This window comes from Plectropomus leopardus, chromosome 24 (assembly GCF_026936395.1).
Source record: "Plectropomus leopardus strain MGB_pleo_1.0 chromosome 24, ASM2693639v1, whole genome shotgun sequence".
Taxonomy (NCBI): domain Eukaryota; kingdom Metazoa; phylum Chordata; class Actinopteri; order Perciformes; family Serranidae; genus Plectropomus; species Plectropomus leopardus.
Genome location: NC_142199.1, coordinates 965,001 through 985,000, shown reverse-complemented (window position 1 = coordinate 985,000; position 20,000 = coordinate 965,001). Strand labels below are relative to the sequence as shown.

At 40.7% G+C, this 20,000-nt stretch overlaps 1 protein-coding gene across 10 annotated transcripts in view; it reads left to right on the top strand.

Moving 5' to 3' along the window:
* agap1 (ArfGAP with GTPase domain, ankyrin repeat and PH domain 1) overlaps nt 1-20,000 on the top strand; it is a 158,502-nt gene that overhangs the window by 46,528 nt on the left and 91,974 nt on the right. For 6 of the 10 annotated variants that reach the window (XM_088074718.1, XM_088074717.1, XM_088074716.1 and 3 more), the window contains 3 exons: nt 16,030-16,088; nt 16,189-16,276; nt 19,056-19,070. In XM_088074718.1, coding sequence (XP_087930844.1) covers nt 16,030-16,088; nt 16,189-16,276; nt 19,056-19,070 — 162 coding nt within the window. The remainder of the gene's footprint in view (nt 1-16,029; nt 16,089-16,188; nt 16,277-19,055; nt 19,071-20,000) is intronic. The other 4 variants (XM_088074725.1, XM_088074724.1, XM_088074719.1 and 1 more) reach the window with 1 other exon arrangement.

Here is a 20,000-nt window from a genome sequence, read left to right as displayed (position 1 = left end):
TGTCTTGAAATCCTCTGAACGTCCTGAAATACAGATAATGTACTCATATTTGAGAAATGTCCAGAAATCCTATAATTGTTCAAAAATCCTAAAATTGTCCTAAAAATCCTCAAAACATGTGTGAAGTTGCTGCTGACCCCTGACCTCTGGTCACTTTGACAAAACCTGTTGACAGATAAAGACCAAACTCTGCGACAAAACATGTAAAAATAAAAATATAAAGTAATAATAAGAGAGAGAATAAATACATAAATGTACATAAAAATAAATATTTAAAGTGCATGTGTGGAATTATATCATAACACAACCTACGAGTGTGTGCGTGTCCACCGCTGCCGCCGAGGCAACGTTGGCGTGCAGGGGAGCGTCACTGGACCCGCCCCCCGCTGCTTAAAGCGCTTATATAAGACTCAAATCCATCCAGATGAGACGGACGCTCACTGACGCAACACACACACACACACACACACACACACACACACACTGATACCCATCAGCATCAGCAGCAAAGACTCAAGCTTTAAAAACACGCAGGTTATGATGTAAGCAGGCTGAAACACACACACACACAGACAGAGCGTAGTGCAGCCGTCCTCCTCAGCGTGTTTCCATGCAGAATCTGTCGTTAGCAGAACAAAAGCAGCCGTAATCAAAGAGGAGGCAGAGCTGAAGACGTAAACCCCGAAATTAACCCAAACGTCACTGAGTGTCTGTACAAACACCAGTTACACCAGTTACACCAGTTTACACCAGTTTACACCAGTTACGCCAATATATCTGTCTGATATTGACTCTAAACTTCACTTTTCTACCACGATTCCACTGATCTGTGACAGGCAACACGCTCAGATATTTTACACACACACACACACACACACACACACACACAGGTCTAGGTTACAAATGCCGTCTAATTCTGCTTCTACACGATAAGCTCTCTGATTAAATGGGCACCTCACAGATCTGCAGCGGGAAGCCTGGAGAGAGTGTGTGTGAGTGTGTATGTGTGTGTGTGTGTGTGTGTGTGTGTGTGTGTGTGTGTGTGTGTAGATGATGAACCAGTTGTCTGCTGGTGTGACGGTGGTTTATTTGATTTGGGATGAAAGCGAGCAGCGTGCTGCTGACTCTGTGTGTGTGTGTGTGTGTGTGTGTGTGTGTGTGTGTGTGTGTGTGTGTGTGTGTGTTGGGGGATGGTTCAGGCTGCCTGATTAAAATGCTGATATTTAGGTCAGTCAGTGTGTGTGTGTGCGTGTGTGTGTATTAAGCTTGTGATAGTGTGTGTGTGTGTGTGTGTGTGTGTGTGTGTGTGTGTGTGTGTGTGTGTACTCCATGTATCATGATCATATTTTATTGGCGATGGATGAACAGATTTGAACCTAGAACCTGTTTTACGCGTTTACACAGAGAACCGTGTGGAAAATGTTCCCGTAAAATCGACGAGACTTTTGCCCTCAGATCTGCGGTCGACTCAGATCCTGTGAAACCTGAGCAAATTGGCTTGATTAAAAAAAATAAGAAGAAATAAATAAAAAACTAACAAGCCAGTTTTCAGATAATTTTTTTCACCTTTTCTTTTGTAATTTGCATGACATTTCCTGCCAAGTTTTCCTTTATCCTCTCTCCCGTATTCTGGAGAGAAATCGGACAGATTTTCTCTGAGTGCAGAGGTTCAAATGCTCGTGAAAGCCGCCTGAAGAGAGAAAATGAACGTAAATCGTCATATATATGTAAATATATATATAAATATATATATATACATATGAAAGAGAGGCTTGCAGCAGGTCAGTCTGTTTCTGTTGACATGAAAAGGTTCATGAACGTGTGGTCGAACCAACATCAGATAAAAAAGTCAGTTTCTGTTTTGCATAATCTCAAAGTGTGACAGTAAATCCGGCCAGAGTGTGAACGTGTGTGTGTGTGTGTGTGTGTGTGTGTGTGTGTGTGTGTGTGTGTGTGTGTGTGTGTGTGTGTGAGCGTGTGTGCGTGTGAGCGTGTGAGTGTTCCTCGTCCTGCAGAGAAGATTTAACCTTTAACGTGCTGTTACTCCTGTTAAAAATCGTTCGTCCTTCATTGTTGCAAATGTTACTTACACTGACCTTAAATATTAAACAAAAAAAATGTAAAAACAAAACAAAAATAATTACAATTACAAATCACAAATTAGGTAAAAAATGATTACTCAAAATCATCAATGCTTCTAATGAATGACATATTCAAATCTGCGGAAATAAAAATACAAATCCCACTACACTTAAGTTTATTAAAAATTAAAAAATTTTAAAAATTTTTGTGGTGTCTTCATCCAAAACATCAGTGGTTTCTTCACACAAACAGGCATTTAAAGGTTTAAAATTCTGAAAATGAACGTTGAGTGCTCTGATCAACTCTGAACTTCTTTCAAATATTAAAAGAAATTGAAAAATAAAAACATATTTTTATGGGGGATTATTGACGGACGCTGCAGCTGCAGATTGTGAGTAAAGTTTTGTGTCTTTAGTTTTCCACCTGCAACATCTGAAGGTCTTTGATTGGGTGTTTGTTACAGAAATGCATTGTGGGAGTTGTAGTTGGCCTTAACTTTATATGGAAGATATTTAACACATCTTTGTTGTGATGATTCAGCAGCTGTTTTCGTGATAGTTTTAAAATCGGTCTTAAATCTAGTTCCTGTCGGCGCTGAAAGGGTTAACAGCCTCTTAGCTTTCGTCTGGACCCTGCGGATCGCCTCCTCTTCCTCCTCTTCCTCCTCTTCCTCTCCGTATCCTCTGAATATTCTCTCTCACACCTGCTGCGCTCGCATCACTGACGTGTTGTCTCAGTCCGCCGCCTCGCGCTGCCAGCAGCTCCGACGTCCCGCCGTCCTCTCTGTCCTCTCTGTCCTCTCCGTCCTCTCCGTCCGCCGCCGCCGTCCCTTCACCTCCCGTGTCCTCGGGAACAGCTGGCCGGAGCCTCACACAGGGCTCGCCGTTGTCCGTGAGATGGGAAGCTGACTCTGCGCCAGGATCGAGCCGAGCGTCGATGACGTTCAGAGCTCCCGTTACAGTTTCACGCGCCGCTGCTTCCTGTCAAAGTGTCACAGCGGCGTTAAATTTAAGAATATGATATGAACTCAGATATTATTCATATGCAAATGTTTCATTTCAAATTTCTATCAAATAACATTTCTGCAGCTTTACAGTGAGGTTTAGTTATGGTTGAGGTGAAAAATAAGTGGACATGGAACAAAAAGTATTTTATAGATCTCCGCATTTTCCTGGTTGCCTTTTACTTTTTAATTTGCGTTTTTAAATTATAAAAAAAAAAAAGGTACATGTGAGTAACAAACAACAGCTCAAATTTCTATGGAAGAATAACAAAAAAATCTGAGACAGAAACCTCTTTGAAATTTACTGCAAATGTAGTTTTATTATGTTTTCAGGTTGTCTGTCCATATGCCTGTCCTGTTCCTGTAACTGTAATATCTCTTTGAAGGAATTTCTTAAAATTTGGCACGAACGTCCAGTTGGACTCAATGTAAACTGATAAGATTTTGGTGGTCGAATGTCAAAGGTCAATGTCCCTGTAACCTGCATTGGTCTTATTCTTGTGAATGTAATACCTCAAGAACACTCTCAGATAATATTTTTCGAATTTGGCACAAACATCCACAGTCAAAGATGAAGTGATTAGATTTTCAAAGGTCACTGTGACCTTGTCTTTCTCATTCTTGTAAACACAATATCTCCAGAATACCTTGAAGGATTGTTTTTTTAATTTAGCACAAACGTCCACTTCTAGTTCAAAGGAAAAAAACAAAACTTAATTTTCAAAACACAAAAATTCTGTCTAGAAATTTTGCAGGAATTTCTTAAAATTTGGCACACACGTCCACGTCTAGTAAAAAAAACAAAAAAACAAACTTAAATACATAAGTAAATAAATAATTTTTTAAGGAAGTCAAATTAAAAATCAAAACTCTCCACTTTGCAGGGTATTCCTTTAATTTTAACACAAATGTGTAGCTTGACTCTAGAATAAACAGGCTAGAATTTGGCGGTCAAAGGTCAAAGTCACTGTGACTGTACGTGCAAAAAGTGAAAAAACGCCCAAAGTTGCAAAGGAAGACGACATGAAAAACTGAGACATGAAACTCTTGCAAATTTCTGGTAAATGTAGTTTTATTTTGGTGAGAGAGCCGCAGCAGAAATGTCGATGTTGAAACACAGCGAGCAGCATGACTTTATGTTGTGTGTGTGCCGAACACAGTCAGCAGACCCTCCCCCGCCTGTCACACCCTCTAAGACCACACACACACACACACACACACACACACACACACACACACACACAGATATACAGTAACGAGCACAGTCGTCTCCGTCAGTGGACGACCTCGAATGGTTGCGGCAGCTCTGAGGTCAGAGGGCGGAGCTCGTTCATCAGGGCGTTTACACAGTTTTTAAACTCATTTTAAATTTCATTTCAGGTTTTTGGGCATTTTTTTATGTCTCTTAAAGATGAATATATTTTTAAAAACAGACAGAAATATTGTCTTTATTTTAAATTAAACCCAGCGCCTCTCTTTCTGCTGTAATTACCCAGCATGCTCTCTGCTCGGGGTTACTGCGGGTCGTGTGTCGACCTCTCGGCGGCCTCCCGCCGCCCTCTGTGTGTGTGTGTTATTTGACATGACACAGTGTGTGACAATGAGGTCCAGACACTGACATGAATACTAAACAGCTCCGCAGACCAGACAATCACCAGCACCCCGAGCTCAGAGGTCAGAGGTCAGAGGTCAGAGGTCAGATCCACTTCACTCCCGTCAGTCAGTGAGAAACATGATGCTGCTGCAGGAAAACTCACCGCTGAGCAGCAAACTGCAGCAGAGACTCCTGCAGTCTGTAGACCTCAAATCCATCACCGTTTATGAACACTTTACCTCGACTTTTACTTGTTTTTTTGCCCTCATGTTAATATCCAACTAATAAAAAAGGACATCGACAGTTTCATGTGGCCGTGGTGTGTTACACTGTAATAAACATATGATTTATTATTATTGATTAAACTTTCCAGCATTATATCAAAATAAAAAGCTCCATCTGAAACAGACTTCAGGTAAATTGAAGCACATTGTGCTGATAATAGGCCAACCTCTCCTGACTGCAGGACTCTGACTTCAGCTTCTGTCAAATTTTTGTGCTGTCATTTTACTCAGGAATTAAAAACCTATAGCTGCCGACAGCCTGCCGACATTCACAGTTAGAGAAAGGCTGAAAATAAGCTCATGTGCTTGTGGCCCCGGCCCCCCAAAACATTACATCTGCCCCTGGTGATAATATTGAGAGCTCAGCGCGAGCGGCCGGATGAGACACGGAGCGACGCGTCCCGCTGTTTCTAAATAATTCATCCAAAGTCTGATTAAAGCTGAAACTAACACAGAGTCGTCTGTAAGTGTAAAGAAGTCACTTTCACCTCTGCAGATGTGTCTGTTTCAGACACTTTGGTGCTGTGAGGAGAAGCTGCGCTCTGTTTGTCTGTCTCACTGCGCTGCTGTCGGACCATCAGCTGTTCGATCCGCCATGATGAAATGCTGTGGCTGTCAAACACTCAGCTGTTCGACAGTCAAAGTCCTTCACTTTTTACATGATTGTTCAACACTTCTGTCCTCGCTGTGTTTTGGCGTGAGATTTACCTCTGTGTCATGTTAATAGAATTTAAATAACGTGGGTAAGTGCTGAGTGAAGCTGGAGTGTGTGTGTGTGTGTGTGTGTGTGTGTAAGTTGGTGGATCGGGGGGGTGGGGGTGTTAAGGGTCATTTTAGGTGTGAGGACTAAGTGTAAAGTTAAAGTGTCTGATGAACCCTTTAAAATCACTAAGCTAACCTCTGCCCCTCCTCCTCCTCTCCTCCTCTGGGGTCATACTAATATTGTCTTTGGGGCAGTTATTATCTGCACACGCTCACACAGACACACACACACACACACACACACACACACACACACACACACACACACAGACAGAGGAGATATGAAAATGAAAAATGTGGATTGTGCAGCGTCTCTTATGAAGCTGTCTGTTTCTCAGACTAACCAAGACGAATGAACCTGTTTAATGTTTGTTTAATTTGTTTGTTTTTTTATCTTCTTAGTGTGTGTGTGTGTGTGTGTGTGTGTGTGTGTGTGTGCGTGTGTGCGTGTGTGTGTGTGTTGAACAGAGAGCAGGTGTGCAGCTCTGTACTGTGAGTGTGTGTGTGGTTAACCTGTCCGACAGGTTTAATTAACGGCAGAGGCAAATAGAAAATGACAGACAGAAGCACACACACACACACACACACACACACACACACACACACACACACACACACACACACACACACACACACACACAGAGCGGCCGTCATCACCTGACTGACAGCAGAGGTTTTCCATTCAAAAGCAGCTTTATCGTCCCGTCGTCTCTGAACAACAGCTCATCATCACTGATGGAAAAGTTAAACTCCACCTGAAGCACCTTTCTGTCATCCAGCAGATCTTCATTCACACAGCAGCCAAAATACAAAACCAAAGCAGCTTTTATGCATCAGAACGGATGATGATGATGATGATGATGATGATGATGAGAAAACAAGTAGACCAACAAAGAATATGAAGAAACATTTTAATCACACCATCAGAAAAAGGTTTTTTTCACTCTGAATTCTTAAAATCTAAAACCACAAATGACGAAAAGAAATGTTGCTTGAAGTACTTTTTATTTATAAAAGATAAATTTACAGGTGAAGACAGAGATGCATTAAACGTCGCTAGAAGGCACCAGAAAAAAAAAAGATTAAACTTCAAATTATTCTAATGTGATGCAATGAAGGTCTGTTCTGTTGTGTTTTTCATGTCTTTTTTGGCTCAGTGGAAACAGTTGTAAGTCTGTTATCAGGATGTTTCCTCAGGATTTCTTTTCCCGAAAAAATCTACATAAATCAAGTCTAGATAAATGTTGTTTTTTAACATTTATTCAGTCAGTTGTCGTGTTTTTATAGATAATAAGCCACACTTTTCGGCGTATTTTAAAACAGGATTTGGTGATGAAAAGTGATGATAAAAATTTAAAGGTCTCTTGTAATGTACGCAATATTTTTCAATCCATGTTTAAAGCTGTAATTATAGTGCTTTTTTGACTGTTTTCTGGGATTTTTCTTACCTTTAGATGAGTCAAAAGTGTCAAATTCAGTGTAAACATATAAAATGAGCACTAATTTAAGTTCTAAGATGACCAAAATCTGTCCAAAAAATTATTTAAAATACACAATAATGATTCACATCTTTTAGCGCCTCTCAGTGTCACACTTTGAAGGTGTTAAATGGTTTGAAACGTGCGTTTTTAACGTAGCTGTGTATATTGATGTGTGGGCCTGTATGTGGCGCCCAAACAGCTGAAAAATAATGAATCAAATCTAAAAACAGACGTGAAAACAGCCGAAGGAGACGAGAGGAGAAAGGACGATGAACCCATGTGAGCAGGACAGAGACGGCGTGAAGGTCGGAGGCCGAGATAATATCATGTCAGGTGTGACCGATGAGGCGGCTGCTCTGATTCGTCACAGTCACACCAAGGGTTAACCCCCAACACACACACACACACACACACACACACACACACACACACACACACACACACACACACACACACACACACACACACACACACACACACAGATGTAATCCACCCTGCCCTGAGGGAAGAGCTGCCACGCTCCACCCAGCATCCCTCTGTGTGTTAAAGACAATGGTGTTATTAAAGCTGCGTCCCCCGGGGCGCTGCAAGTGTGTGTGTGTGAGTGTGAGTGTGTGAGTGTGTGTGTTTTGTTAAATACTGCTTTTCTTATTTTTATTTTTCTTCGGGTTTTTTTTTCATTTTGTTTTTATTTATAATTTTTTTTCTAGAATTTTTTTGTTTGTTTTATTTAGTATTGTTGTTTTTATTTTTACAGCTCTTGATATTATTTTGTTTTTTAATTTTGTATTTTTTTTATAATTTGTTTTTTTCTAAATTAATTATTATTTTTATTAATATCTTCTTATTTATTGATTTTATCATTTTTGATGTTTGGTTTTATTTATAATTTTTGTTTTATTTTCTGATTTATTTATAACTTTAGTTTTATTTACTTTTTTGAAAATGTTTACCAAAACATTTGGTAGTATTTTCTTATTTACTACTTATGGTCGCATTTCTAACTTATTTCTTATTTATCTATTTTGTTTTCATTTTTTAAAATATTTTTTTACTTTTACCGTTTTTGGTTTCACTCTGATAGTGTTTCCTGTAATAAACATTTTTCTAATAACGTGCATCATTTAATCTCAGATTTGTGGCGATATTTGATCGATGAGGGAGGTGTTCAGAAACGTGGTCGAGAGCGTGTTTGGAGGGATGAGCGGCGTGTCGAGCGTTTTGTGGTCGAGGCGTGTCGCGTTGTCACAGACGTGTCGCCTGTTCGTCGTGTTTACCTTCGCACTTCAGTCAGAACCAGTTTTCAGATTCCCAGCATGCCTCAGGACACACGTGTCGAGGCGTGTGATGTAATCATGATGTCAGCGTGAGCCGCCGCCGTCTGCCCTCCGTGTGAAACAGGACGTGACTCAGCAGCAGGAAGTTGGTGTCGTGAAGTTTGAACCCTGAATTAGTGACGTAAAGTCTGTAACGGATGCGCTGAGTTTGTTTTCGAGTTTCTTGACGCCGCTCTGCTCGTTTGGAGTTCGTTCCAGTCCACGTGTTTTTCTTCTGTTGGTGTTATTTTCTTCAGATATGTCTCTGATTCACTCTGTGTTTTTTTCTGTTATTGCGTTCGTTTTTTCTCGGTGTTATTCTGTTTTAGGTTGTGGTTTTATTATTTATTTATTTGGTTTTATTCAGTATTTTGGATTTGATAGATTTTTTAAATTTATTTTTTATTGACAATGTTTGGTGTTTTGGTCATTTGGTCATATTTATAAGTTTTGGTTTTACTTTTTGTATTTACTTTTTTTGTTTTATTTATTACTTTAGTTAACTTTTTAAAAAAATATGTTTTACGATTTTTTTGTTTTATTTCTAACTTGTGTTTCATTTAATATGTATTTATTTATTTTTTGTTACTTTTTTTATTTCTAACTTAAGTTTTATTTACTTTTTAATATATATTTTTATTTTATATTTACCATTTTTGGTTTTATTACTAACTTTAGTTTTTTTGTTGTTGTTTACATTTTGGGGTTGTTTCCTGCGCAGGACGTCGGCACACGTCTGCTCTGCAGCTGGAACCACATGATATAATACACAACACACAGAGTAGCTGAGTGTGTGTGTGTGTGTGTGTGTGTGTGTGTGTGTGTGTGTGTGTGTGTGTGTTGGCTGGCTGCCATCTTTTCTTTATTGTCTGCCTCTGATAGTTTTCCTCCCCCCCTCTCTCTCTCTCTCTCTCCGTCCATCCCTCCGTCTCCTCCCGTCCTGTCTCCAGCTGTTTTATGTCCACTCGTCTGGTTTGTCTTTGTGTGTGTGTGTTTTGTGTTTCTCGACGTTTTTCGAGGTCTTAGTGGATCCACCATCAGACCGGCGTTCATGATCCCGTCGGGACGAACTGTAGCGACTTTGGTGATCTTCTGACTTTTCGTAGCGCCATCGTGGCGTCAGCGTTTTTACGTGTTCTGTACTTACCCGGACTCTGCTAACTACTGCTAATTAGCAACATGCTAACATGCTAAAATACGCCGGCAAACGTGATACACGCTAAACATTAGCTGCTAGCACGACTCTTAGTCTAATTAACTCGTTAGCGATTAAGGTTAAGTCTCAAAAACGCCTTCAGGGAATTTCTGCCACTTTGGCACAAACGTCCACAGTGAGTCACAGGTGAACTGATCAGAATCTGCTGGTCGGCTGAAAACCGCGCGGTGATATTTCTAGTTGAAGCAGAAATGTTCCTTTTACTTTTACTTTTTTGGTTTTGTGCGTCCGTGGCTGGCTGCCGTTGTTTTGGTATTTGCTGTGTAAACGGAGTCGAAGCTGCTGCGTCACAGGCGACTTCATGATCTGGACTCGAAACGGTCCGGCCTCCGTGTGCCGGCACCTGCGGAGCGGAAACGTCTGGATCATGATGTGTTTTTGTGCCTGCCGTGTTTCAGATGTTCAGATGATCCGGTGACACGTTAAAATCGTGTTTCTGCTTAGACGCGTTTGAACAGACCAACGCCTTTCGTTCACCGGTTATGGTCTTATAGTGGCTTCCTTTATGAAGTTCGGTTTTATTGTGAATTTTTGGTGTTGATTACAATTTTTGGTTGTTTTTTTAAACCATTTTATTTATTTTTTCCAATTTTAATATTTTTAAAAAAATGATTTTTGTTTTTTATGTCTGTTTTGACTGAAAGTTCGCTGTACTTTTTCTTAGTTTTTTGTTTATTTTATTTCTACATTTTTATTTTTTTGTGTTATTTCAATTTTGTTTACATATTTTGTTTCTATTTTTACATCCTAATTTTGTTTTATTTTATTTTTAATTGCATTTTTTTGGGGACATCTGGCTTTATATTAATTATCAATGAAATTTGTTCAACTTTCTTTATATTAACAGCTTTAGATGTATGTTGCTTTTATATAGAATCTTTATTTTGCGTTTACTTGCCATATATATGCCATTTTTTAAAATTTGTTTTTATAAATAATTTGGTTTCAGTTATTTTGTTTGATTTGTAAATGTTGTTTATTTTACTTTTATTTATTCATTTTGGTGTTATTGTTTGTTCTCTTTACTGTTTTCTGTGTTACTTGTGTTGTTTTATTCGTACTCTTTATCTTGGTTATATATGTGATTTTTGTGTGTGTGTGTGTGTGTGTGTGTGTGTGTGTGTGTGTGTGTGTGTGTGTTTGTGTGTGTTAATCTCCTGTGAGCTTTGGGTTTATTTCGGTTTCGTTAATGTTTTTGATTTACTTTTTGAGAAACAGATTTCACATCTGAAACTGGTAAATATCTGGAACATCACGTTTTGCGGCTGCTCTGTTAAAATCCTCCGCTATCGTCATAAAGCAGCTCTCGTGCACGTTTTCCTCTCCGTGAACGCTTCTCTTTACCTCCCGTCTACGTTGTCGGAGGAAAACACCAAATATCTCGTCTTTAAAAACCTGATTTTTCAGTTTTTTCCGCTTTCTGTTTTTATGGTTCGCCTCCGTTCATGATATCTTGTATAATTAATAGTACCTATAAAATGCTATTTATGCGTCTGCAGAGATGTTTCAAATCCAGCAGAGAGGGAACGTGGGAATTTAAGCAGCGAGAGAGGAAATGAAAGTCAGAGTCGTGGCGTTCCTGGCTTTCATTTGCATCGTTTGATCTTCATCTTATTTTTATCCTTCACGTCCTCCTTTCATCCTCCTTCAGTACATCTCTCCTCTCTGCTGTTTCTGTGTGTGTGTGTGTGTGTGTGTGTGTGTGTGTGTGTGTGTGTGTGTGTGTGTGTGTGAAATGCTGGGACATGTCTCCGCGCTTTGTGTCCGGCGTCCGTCCGTCCGTCAGATCTGAATGTCCGTGTTGTCTGTCCCCGTTGCGTCTCTGTTGTTGGTAAACACGTCGCTCACTCACGCTGCATATTTACAAACTGCAGCTGATTTTCACGAGTTGAAAGAAGCTCAAAAATGTGTTTTTTTAGATTTGAGGTGGGAACTAAGTCCGAGCTTCGTTTCTGATGGTTCGGACATCAGTTGGTCCGTTTCAGATACAGATCTCGGGTTGGCAGGTTGGAGGATTTGGGATTAACCTTTGCTTTGGTGTCAGAGGAGTTTGGTTTAAAACTCTTAAAGGTTTCAGGTCTTGGACTCTTTTTGGGTTCTTGTGGTATTTCGAGTGTTTGTGCTCAACAGATTAATGTGAAAAGTCGTTTTCGCACCGCAGTCTCAAAGGTTTAAACAAATACGGTTTGAGATGGAAACTCGTCGGTTGCTCGTGTTTTTTGTTGGAGGGGAAACCTCTCTGGTCTTCTGTTGTTTTGTCCCTTAATTCTTAATATTTGTCTTTCTGAAGCCGTCAGACTCAGCAGTTCAGAATCTGAATCTGACTCAGCGAGCGGCGTTTTCACGCGCTCCCCTCGCTCTCTGAGGGAGAACCCAAACACAAGGAGAAACAAAGGAGTGAAATGAGACTGAATTAATGCTGGGAGTTATTCTGGAGAGCGCCAGGAGTCCTGCGCCTCCTCTGAAGGCGTCCTGCGCCTCCCCTCGTGGTGCTTCAGTCTTTTCTTGCTCTCGGTGTTGGCTCAGAGGCAAAGGATGGAGGGATGGAGGGATGGAGGGATGGAGGATGGTTTTAGTCCCTCGACGCTCGCTCTCATTTCTAAGTTTTTCCTCCCTGAGCGATGACAAACTAAACTCGTTTTTTCTCCGTCTCCGTCCATCTGTTTCTCTCCATCTGTTTGTCCTCTTTTTCATCTACATTTCTGTCCCATCTTACCTGACGACTGTCTTTTCACCAATCTTCTCATCTTCTTTTGTCCGTCCCTTTGTCTCTATCTCTTGAACATGATATCTCGAGATAGCCTTGAGGGAATTTTATCAAATTTGGCACAAACGTCACTTTTGAGTCACAGATGAACTGATTGGACTTTTGTGGTCAAAGGTCAAGACTTTGACCTTGTGTCTGTCTTATTCTTATATAATTTGACATCTTAAGAAGGCGCACAGGGAATATCCTAAAATTTGGCACAAATGTCCAGTTTAACTGATGACAGTTTGGTGTTCAAAGGTCAAGGTTATTGTAACCTTCTCTGTCTTCGTCTTGTAAATGTGGTATCTCAAGAATACCGTGAGAGAAGCGTTTGTGGCACAACCTTTTAGTCGTGTATGAACTGAGTAGACTTTGGTTGTCACATTTCAAAAGTCAAGGTCACTGTAAGCTTGTGTCCTGTGTGTTTTGTCAACTTTGGCACAAACGTCCGCCTGGACACAGTGATGAACTGATTAGAATTTGGACCATAACTCAATCATTCTTGCGCTTATTAAGACAAAATTTCACACAAACGTCTAACAGGATAAAATGATGACGTGACGACGTTTTCCATCCAAAAGGTCAAAGGTCAACTTCATCGTGACATCATAATGAAGGGGAGACATTTGGTCAGAGACAGAATTGGTGACTCAAATCTGTAAACTGAATTTAACTTGTTTTAGTCAGAACATGGCCGATACTTGATACAAACTGTGTGTGTGTGTGTGTGTGTGTGTGTGTGTGTGTGTGTGTGTTTGAGAGCTGTGGGATTGATTAGGTTCAGGTGTGCCGCCCACATGTGGCCAGATGTTTTACTTTTCTAACCCTCTGAAACTCGCCCGGACTTTCCCTCCACTCGCCCACTCAGCACAGTTTTGCCCAGTCAGCATTTTTTCTGTATTCTCTGAGTCCTGTGTGGCGTTCATGAGCTGTTCAGCATTTTGTAAAAGAATTTCAAAGTAAGCGGCAAAAAGTCAACAATGCAGATATCCTTAATCAACTGTTTTTAATTTGCTCACCACCAGTTATGTTCAGTTAAATTAGCGTACTCAAACAAAGAAGTACATCAAACAGCAATCAAAGTGTGTTTAAAGCAAACCGAAGATAAAGAACGGCATTGGAGAAATTATGCTGCCGGAATAGTTTGAAAAGATTTTAAGGCTGTTTGGACAATTTTTCAGCATGTTTAGGGCTGCTGCAAGGTATTATTTTTATCATCTATAATTGTTTTAAATTGCAAAGTTCGTAAAATGTCAGAAAATAGTGAAATATATCCAAGGTAACATCTTTAAATGTCTATTTTGTCCAAATAACAGTCCAAAATCCAAATATATATATTTGGATTTTGGACTGTTATCATATTATATTATATTTTATATATATTGTTTTATATATTATTATATTATATATATATATATATATATATATATATATAGAGAGAGAGAGAGAGAGAGAGAGAGAGTTTTGTCTGAAACACAGAAAATTTATGCATCAAATATTGCACTTTTCAGCTCTTTTATCAAAATAATTGGTGATTAATTATCTGTTGATTGACAGTTGCAGTGATCAACTAAATTTTTTGTCAAATTTGGCACAAACATGCACCTGGACTCTAGTATTCACTGATTAGAATTTTGTGGCCGTAGGTCTCAGTGATATTTTGTATGTCTCACTCTTGTGAACACGACATCTAAAGAAAACTGAGGACCTTTCTTCAAATTTGGCACAAACGTCCGCTTTGATTCGAGGATGAGCTGATGGTTGGTCACGTGGTGTAGTGACTTGTTGTTTTAGCAACAAATGTGTGTTTTTTTGGTGTTTTTTTTCGTGAATGTGATTGACAGCCAGGACGTTTTTTGGGCCAAAGCAAAATTGTGATTCTGTCACGTGCTGATCAACATAGTCACAGATAACGGTTTAAACTGAAGTCACACTTATTGAATATTTGGCATTTTCTAAGTAAAACATTGTCTTTTCTTACTGAAGTGTATCAAGGTTTAAATATTAGTGAAGGCGTCCCGCTGCTGCTGGGAATCATCAGCTTTTGATGCTCAGATTTTTGTAGCCGGTCGAGCTGCCTCACCCTGACCCGCCCTGATGGTCGGTCACCTGGCGAAGCGGCCAGTCGTGAGTGGCACTGGGAACCAGTAGAGAGGAACTGGAGGGCCCCCTAAAAAACAGGAAGCAGCTGGATCAACATCCTGCCTGGCAGAGAGGGGAGGGGCTGCGGCGGCACAGGACGCCGTTTGTAAAAACCCCGACAATGTCCCCCTCTGTGTGTCCACCGGCCAATCAGAGCGCTTCTTTCTGGATTCTTTCCAGACGGATACCAATCACACACACACACACACACACACACACACACACACACACACACACACACACACACACACACACTCTGAGGCAGCAGCTCTAATAATAGTCCAGACCACGACCGTCCAGCAGAAACAGAGTCAGTAAAGGGCGGTTCTGTCACGGGATTTTGTTATCTGGTTGTGGAACAAATTTGGACTTTTACTGTGAAAGAATGAGCCATTACTTCCTGATTCAGACTGTATCATAGCAACATCTGGAGACAAACACAACAGCTGCCGTCGTGCAGAAAATGCATCTGACAGAATGAAGAAACGATTAAATTTGTATCTTCTTTAAAAAGAAATAGATTATCAGTGTAGCTGGAAATCAGACACTTCAGCTTCAGTAATTATCTTTTCTTTCAAATTATCCTTTCACAGATTTTTCCAAAAGAAAGGCTTTTAAAATATTAAAAAATAAAATAAAAAAAAAGAGAGATAGGTACTGAATTAAGGGACCTGTAGGTGAAAAAATAATTTATTATAATAATAAATAGTAAATAAAGTAAGTGATAAAATAAATAAATAAATGATAGCGATAAATAAGGAAGGTAATAAAATAAAAAAACTAAAGTAATAAATAAACATATTATAAATAAGGAAAGTAAGAAACGAATTAAGTAGAAAATACAAAAATAAATAAGCAAAGTAAGTAAAAAGTATTAATTATGTGGAGTGATATATAATTAAGTTTTCAAAATGAGCAATATATATAATGAATGAATAAAAAACAGAGAAAACAAAAACAACATTATAATAGAGTCAAATATCTCAAAAAGTAAGTAATGAAATAAAGAAAGATGATGTAAATTTCATGTTTTAAGTTGTTAAAATGCCACAAAATTCTGCTTTTTGACTCTTGAATGTTGACTTCATGTCGGCCTTCTTGAACACATCGTGCAGGATGAGGCTGTAGGTCCTGGAAAGTCTTTTAGTGCTGTGTGTGTGTGTGTGTGTGTGTGTGTGTGTGTGTGTGTGTGTGTGTGTGTGTGTGTGTGTGTGAGAGAGAGAGAGAGACACAGATTGCAGCTGATGAATTAGTGAAAGGGTCTGGGGGGCTGTGATGGACTCGGCCCGCTGGCCTACTTTAACACAGAGAGTCTGAGGCGTGGCAGAGAGCAGCGAAGGGTTAATGTGTGTGGTGACAGCGTGCAGGCTCAATGTGTGTGTGTGTTTTGTCTCCTGCAGATGCGTTTGTCAACAGTCAGGAGTGGACGCTCAGTCGCACCGTCCCAGAACTCAAAGTGGTGAGTTTAAATTAAAAAATAAAAATCAGATTTTATTGTCATGAACACAAAGATCCGCCTCCGCTTTCTCAACCTAACACGGACTGATCTCTCCTCCCAGGGCATTGTGGGTAACCTGGCCAGTGGGAAGTCGGCGCTGGTCCACAGGTACCTGACGGGGACGTACGTCCAGGAGGAGTCACCTGAGGGTAAGAGCGTCCTCTCTTTGTCTGTCCCTCCGTCTTCACGAGGTCTGGCTGGATCTGTTTTTTAGGGGTCATGAAAAACCTGGAAAAATCCTGGAATTGGCAAATAGCAACTTCCAGGCCCCTGCAAAAGTTTTTAAAAATGAGATACATGCTGAAAGTTTTGTCCTGGAATTTTGTTTCAGAAAAATCTGTTGTGTGACCTCTGTGTGACCTCTGTATGACCTCTGTGTGACCTCTGTGTGACCTCTGTGTGACCCCTGTGTGACCTCTGTGTGACCTCTGTGTGACCTCTGTGTGACCCCTGTGTGACCTCTGTGTGACCCCTGTGTGACCTCTGTGTGACCCCTGTGTGACCTCTGTGTGACCCCTGTGTGACCCCTGTGTGACCTCTGTGTGACCTCTGTGTGACCCCTGTGTGACCTCTGTGTGACCTCTGTGTGACCCCTGTGTGACCCCTGTGTGACCTCTGTGACCTCTGAGGTTCAGCTGCAGTTGAACTGGGACGTTGGGTCACTCGAGGGGTTAATCTCAGATGAGACTGAGCAGTCCGGTGACGGGAATCCCCGCGACACAGGAACAGATCAGCTCTCACGGTGACGTCGGCCTCGTTAAATCGTCCTCTCAGAGCGGCGGGCGTTCGGCGGCGCTCGGCCGTAATTACAACGCCGCTCTGCCAAGAGCAACACGAGCGGCTCTGCGAGCTGCTCCACAAGCCAGATCTGAGCAGACGGCGACTCCCAAAAACCTTTGATATCCCGACCGGCGTCCAGATCCAATTAAATCAAAAAGGGAAACGTTGGATAACCTCGGAGGAATAAAAGCGGGCGCTGATGTGTTGTTTTGAAATTCCTGGGATCTAAAAATAAACCTGGGCCTGGATTCCCAGGGACGCTGATTGGGACGCGGAGCCGGTGGCCTCAGGGGCGACCGCAGGGCCACCAAACCACAGACCAGAAGTATTCTGGGGCTGCAGACTGGAGCCTCCGCCGCCGCCTCACACCCCAGCGCCCGCCAAAAACCTGAGCACCTCGCCAAAAACCTGAGCGCCCCACCAAAAACCTGAGCACCCCACCAAAAACCTGAGCACCTTGCCAAAAACCTGAGCACCCCACCAAAAACCTGAGCGCCCCACCAAAAACCTGAGCACCTCGCCAAAAACCTGAGCACCCCGCCAAAAACCTGAGCGCCTCGCCAAAAACCTGAGCACTACTTCCTGTCCAGCTCCTTCAGACTGTGATGAGCTCCCAAAATCTGAATCGGGAAGCAGCAGAGACGAAACATCGTCTGAATCTGTTTAAAACGCAGACGCAGCTGAGAGAAACGTCTCGACTCTTCACTGCTGCACTCGAGAGGAGTTTAACCCTTTGAAACCTGAGCAGATTGGCTTGATGTAATTAAAAAATCACTGGTTAGAGGCAGTGAGCAAATTAAGAAAAACTGAACCAAAAAGTAGCAAAAAAAAAAAGAAATTAAAAAATAAAGTGTAAAAAAAATCAATAAAACATCTAAAGACTAAGAAATGACACAGAAAAAATGCTTAAAATAATAATAATTCTGTAATCTAATTTTAAATACATAATCAGTATTAGTTAGTTAATTACTAGTTATTCAGACATTAAAAAAGTGACATATTACATCTTTAAATTTATGATAATTAAATTAATAATAATTACATTTATGTAGTATCCTAAATCTTAAAAATGTTCACTAGTTTTGGATGACAAATGTCTTCAAATGTCTAATGATAACATTATTTATAAAAGGATAATAACAACAATAATAATAATAACAATAATAACAACAACAACAACAACAATAATAATAATAATAATAATAATTAATAATGATAATCAAACATTGACAGAGTTTTGCAGAAGGTGCTGAATAAAAGTTTTTGTCCTCAGCAGTTTTGTGAGGACACTTTCAGGAGCTCAGGGACTTTATTTCAGGCTGCGAGACATTGGTAACGGCAATGTCTCCAAACGTCCTGAGAACAGATCCAGTCCTGAGAACAGATCCAGTCCTGAGAACAGATCCAGTGCTGAAAACAGATCCAGTCCTGAGAACAGATCCAGTCCTGAGAACAGATCCAGTCCTGGTCTCCAAAGTCTGTTTTTACTTCTGTTTCTGAATCTTCTTCTGCAGGATCTTTTTATTTTCATCATTTTCATTAATTATTTGTGCTCAGACCTCCAGCTGAAACCCTGCTGTCTCTGTCTTTGTCCCTGTCTCTGTCTGTGTCTCTGTCTTTGTCTATGTCTCTGTCTCTGTCTCTGGATTTATGCTGTCTGTCTCTGTCTCTGTCTCTAGATTTATTCTGTCTCTGTCTCTGGATTTATGCTGTCTCTGTCTCTGTCTCTGGATTTATGCTGTCTCTGTCTCTGGATTTATTCTGTCTCTGTCTCTGTCTCTGGATTTATTCTGTCTCTGTCTCTGGATTTATTCTGTCTCTGTCTCTGTCTCTGGATTTATGCTGTCTCTGTCTCTGTCTGTCTCTGGATTTATGCTGTCTCTGTCTCTGTCTGTCTCTGGATTTATGCTGTCTCTGTCTCTGTCTGTCTCTGGATTTATGCTGTCTCTGTCTCTGGATTTATGCTGTCTCTGTCTCTGTCTCTGGATTTATTCTGTCTGTCTCTGTCTCTGTCTCTGTCTCTGGATTTATTCTGTCTGTCTCTGTCTCTGTCTCTGTCTCTGTCTCTGCTGGTTTGACTCTGCATGTAATTAACGGCGGCTACGTTTGTTTGTTTGTGCTTTTCTTTCTTTCTGCTCCGTAAACTAGCTGACGTGGACGCAGGTAACTATCCTCCTCTCCTCCTCTTCCTCTTCTCTCCTCCTCTCCTCCTCTCCTCCTCTTCCTCTCCTCTCCTCCTCCTCTTCCTCTTCTCTCCTCCTCTCCTCCTCCTCCTCTTCCTCTTCCTCTTCCTCTTCTCCTCCTCCTCTCCTCCTCCTCCTCTCCTCCTCTCCTCCTCTCCTCTCCTCTCCTCTCCTCCTCTTCCTCTTCTTGTTCTTGTCTTCCTGTCCTTCATGTGTCCGTCCCTCGTCTCTGAGGGGACATGAGCTCAGCCTCAGCAGTGTCTCATCTGTCTCTCAGTGATCTCGTTTGGCAGCAGCTGGTGAAAGTTTCTCTGTTTTTATAATAATAATCATAATAATAATAATAATAATATTTTAGCAGAAATAACGTGCGGTCACATGACTTAATCACAGTGAAAGCTGCTCCGTCGTTTCCGAAATGTCAGCCTGGAACGACTTCTGTAGGAAATTAAATACAGTTTATTTTTCTATGTTTTTTAATAAAAGCGATTGGTGGGCTTGAATTTTTTAGTTTTCCTTTTTTTTTAAATTTACCTCTCAGAAGTTTTTTTAAATTATTATGTTATTTTCGTATATTGGTATTATAAATATTTTGAGTCCACCTGTCATCAACATGTACTTAAAACATTTTTTGGAACTTTTAATTTCATTAATTTTTTTCATGTTTTTTATGGAGCCTTGAAGTCCCAGACAATTTTTTTGTCTTATTATCTGGATATTTTTTCTGTATTGTTTCTGATATATATTACAGATATTCTGAGTGCACCTCTGTGCCCAAGATTTCATTTAAAACTTTTTTAAATGAGCCGCTGCTGCCACCAAACGCCGTCGCAGAGCGAGCAGTTGGAGTTCGATGCTGAAGCTGAACTCGACGCGTCTCAGCTCGTAGCTCATCTCATAGTGTAGCCGT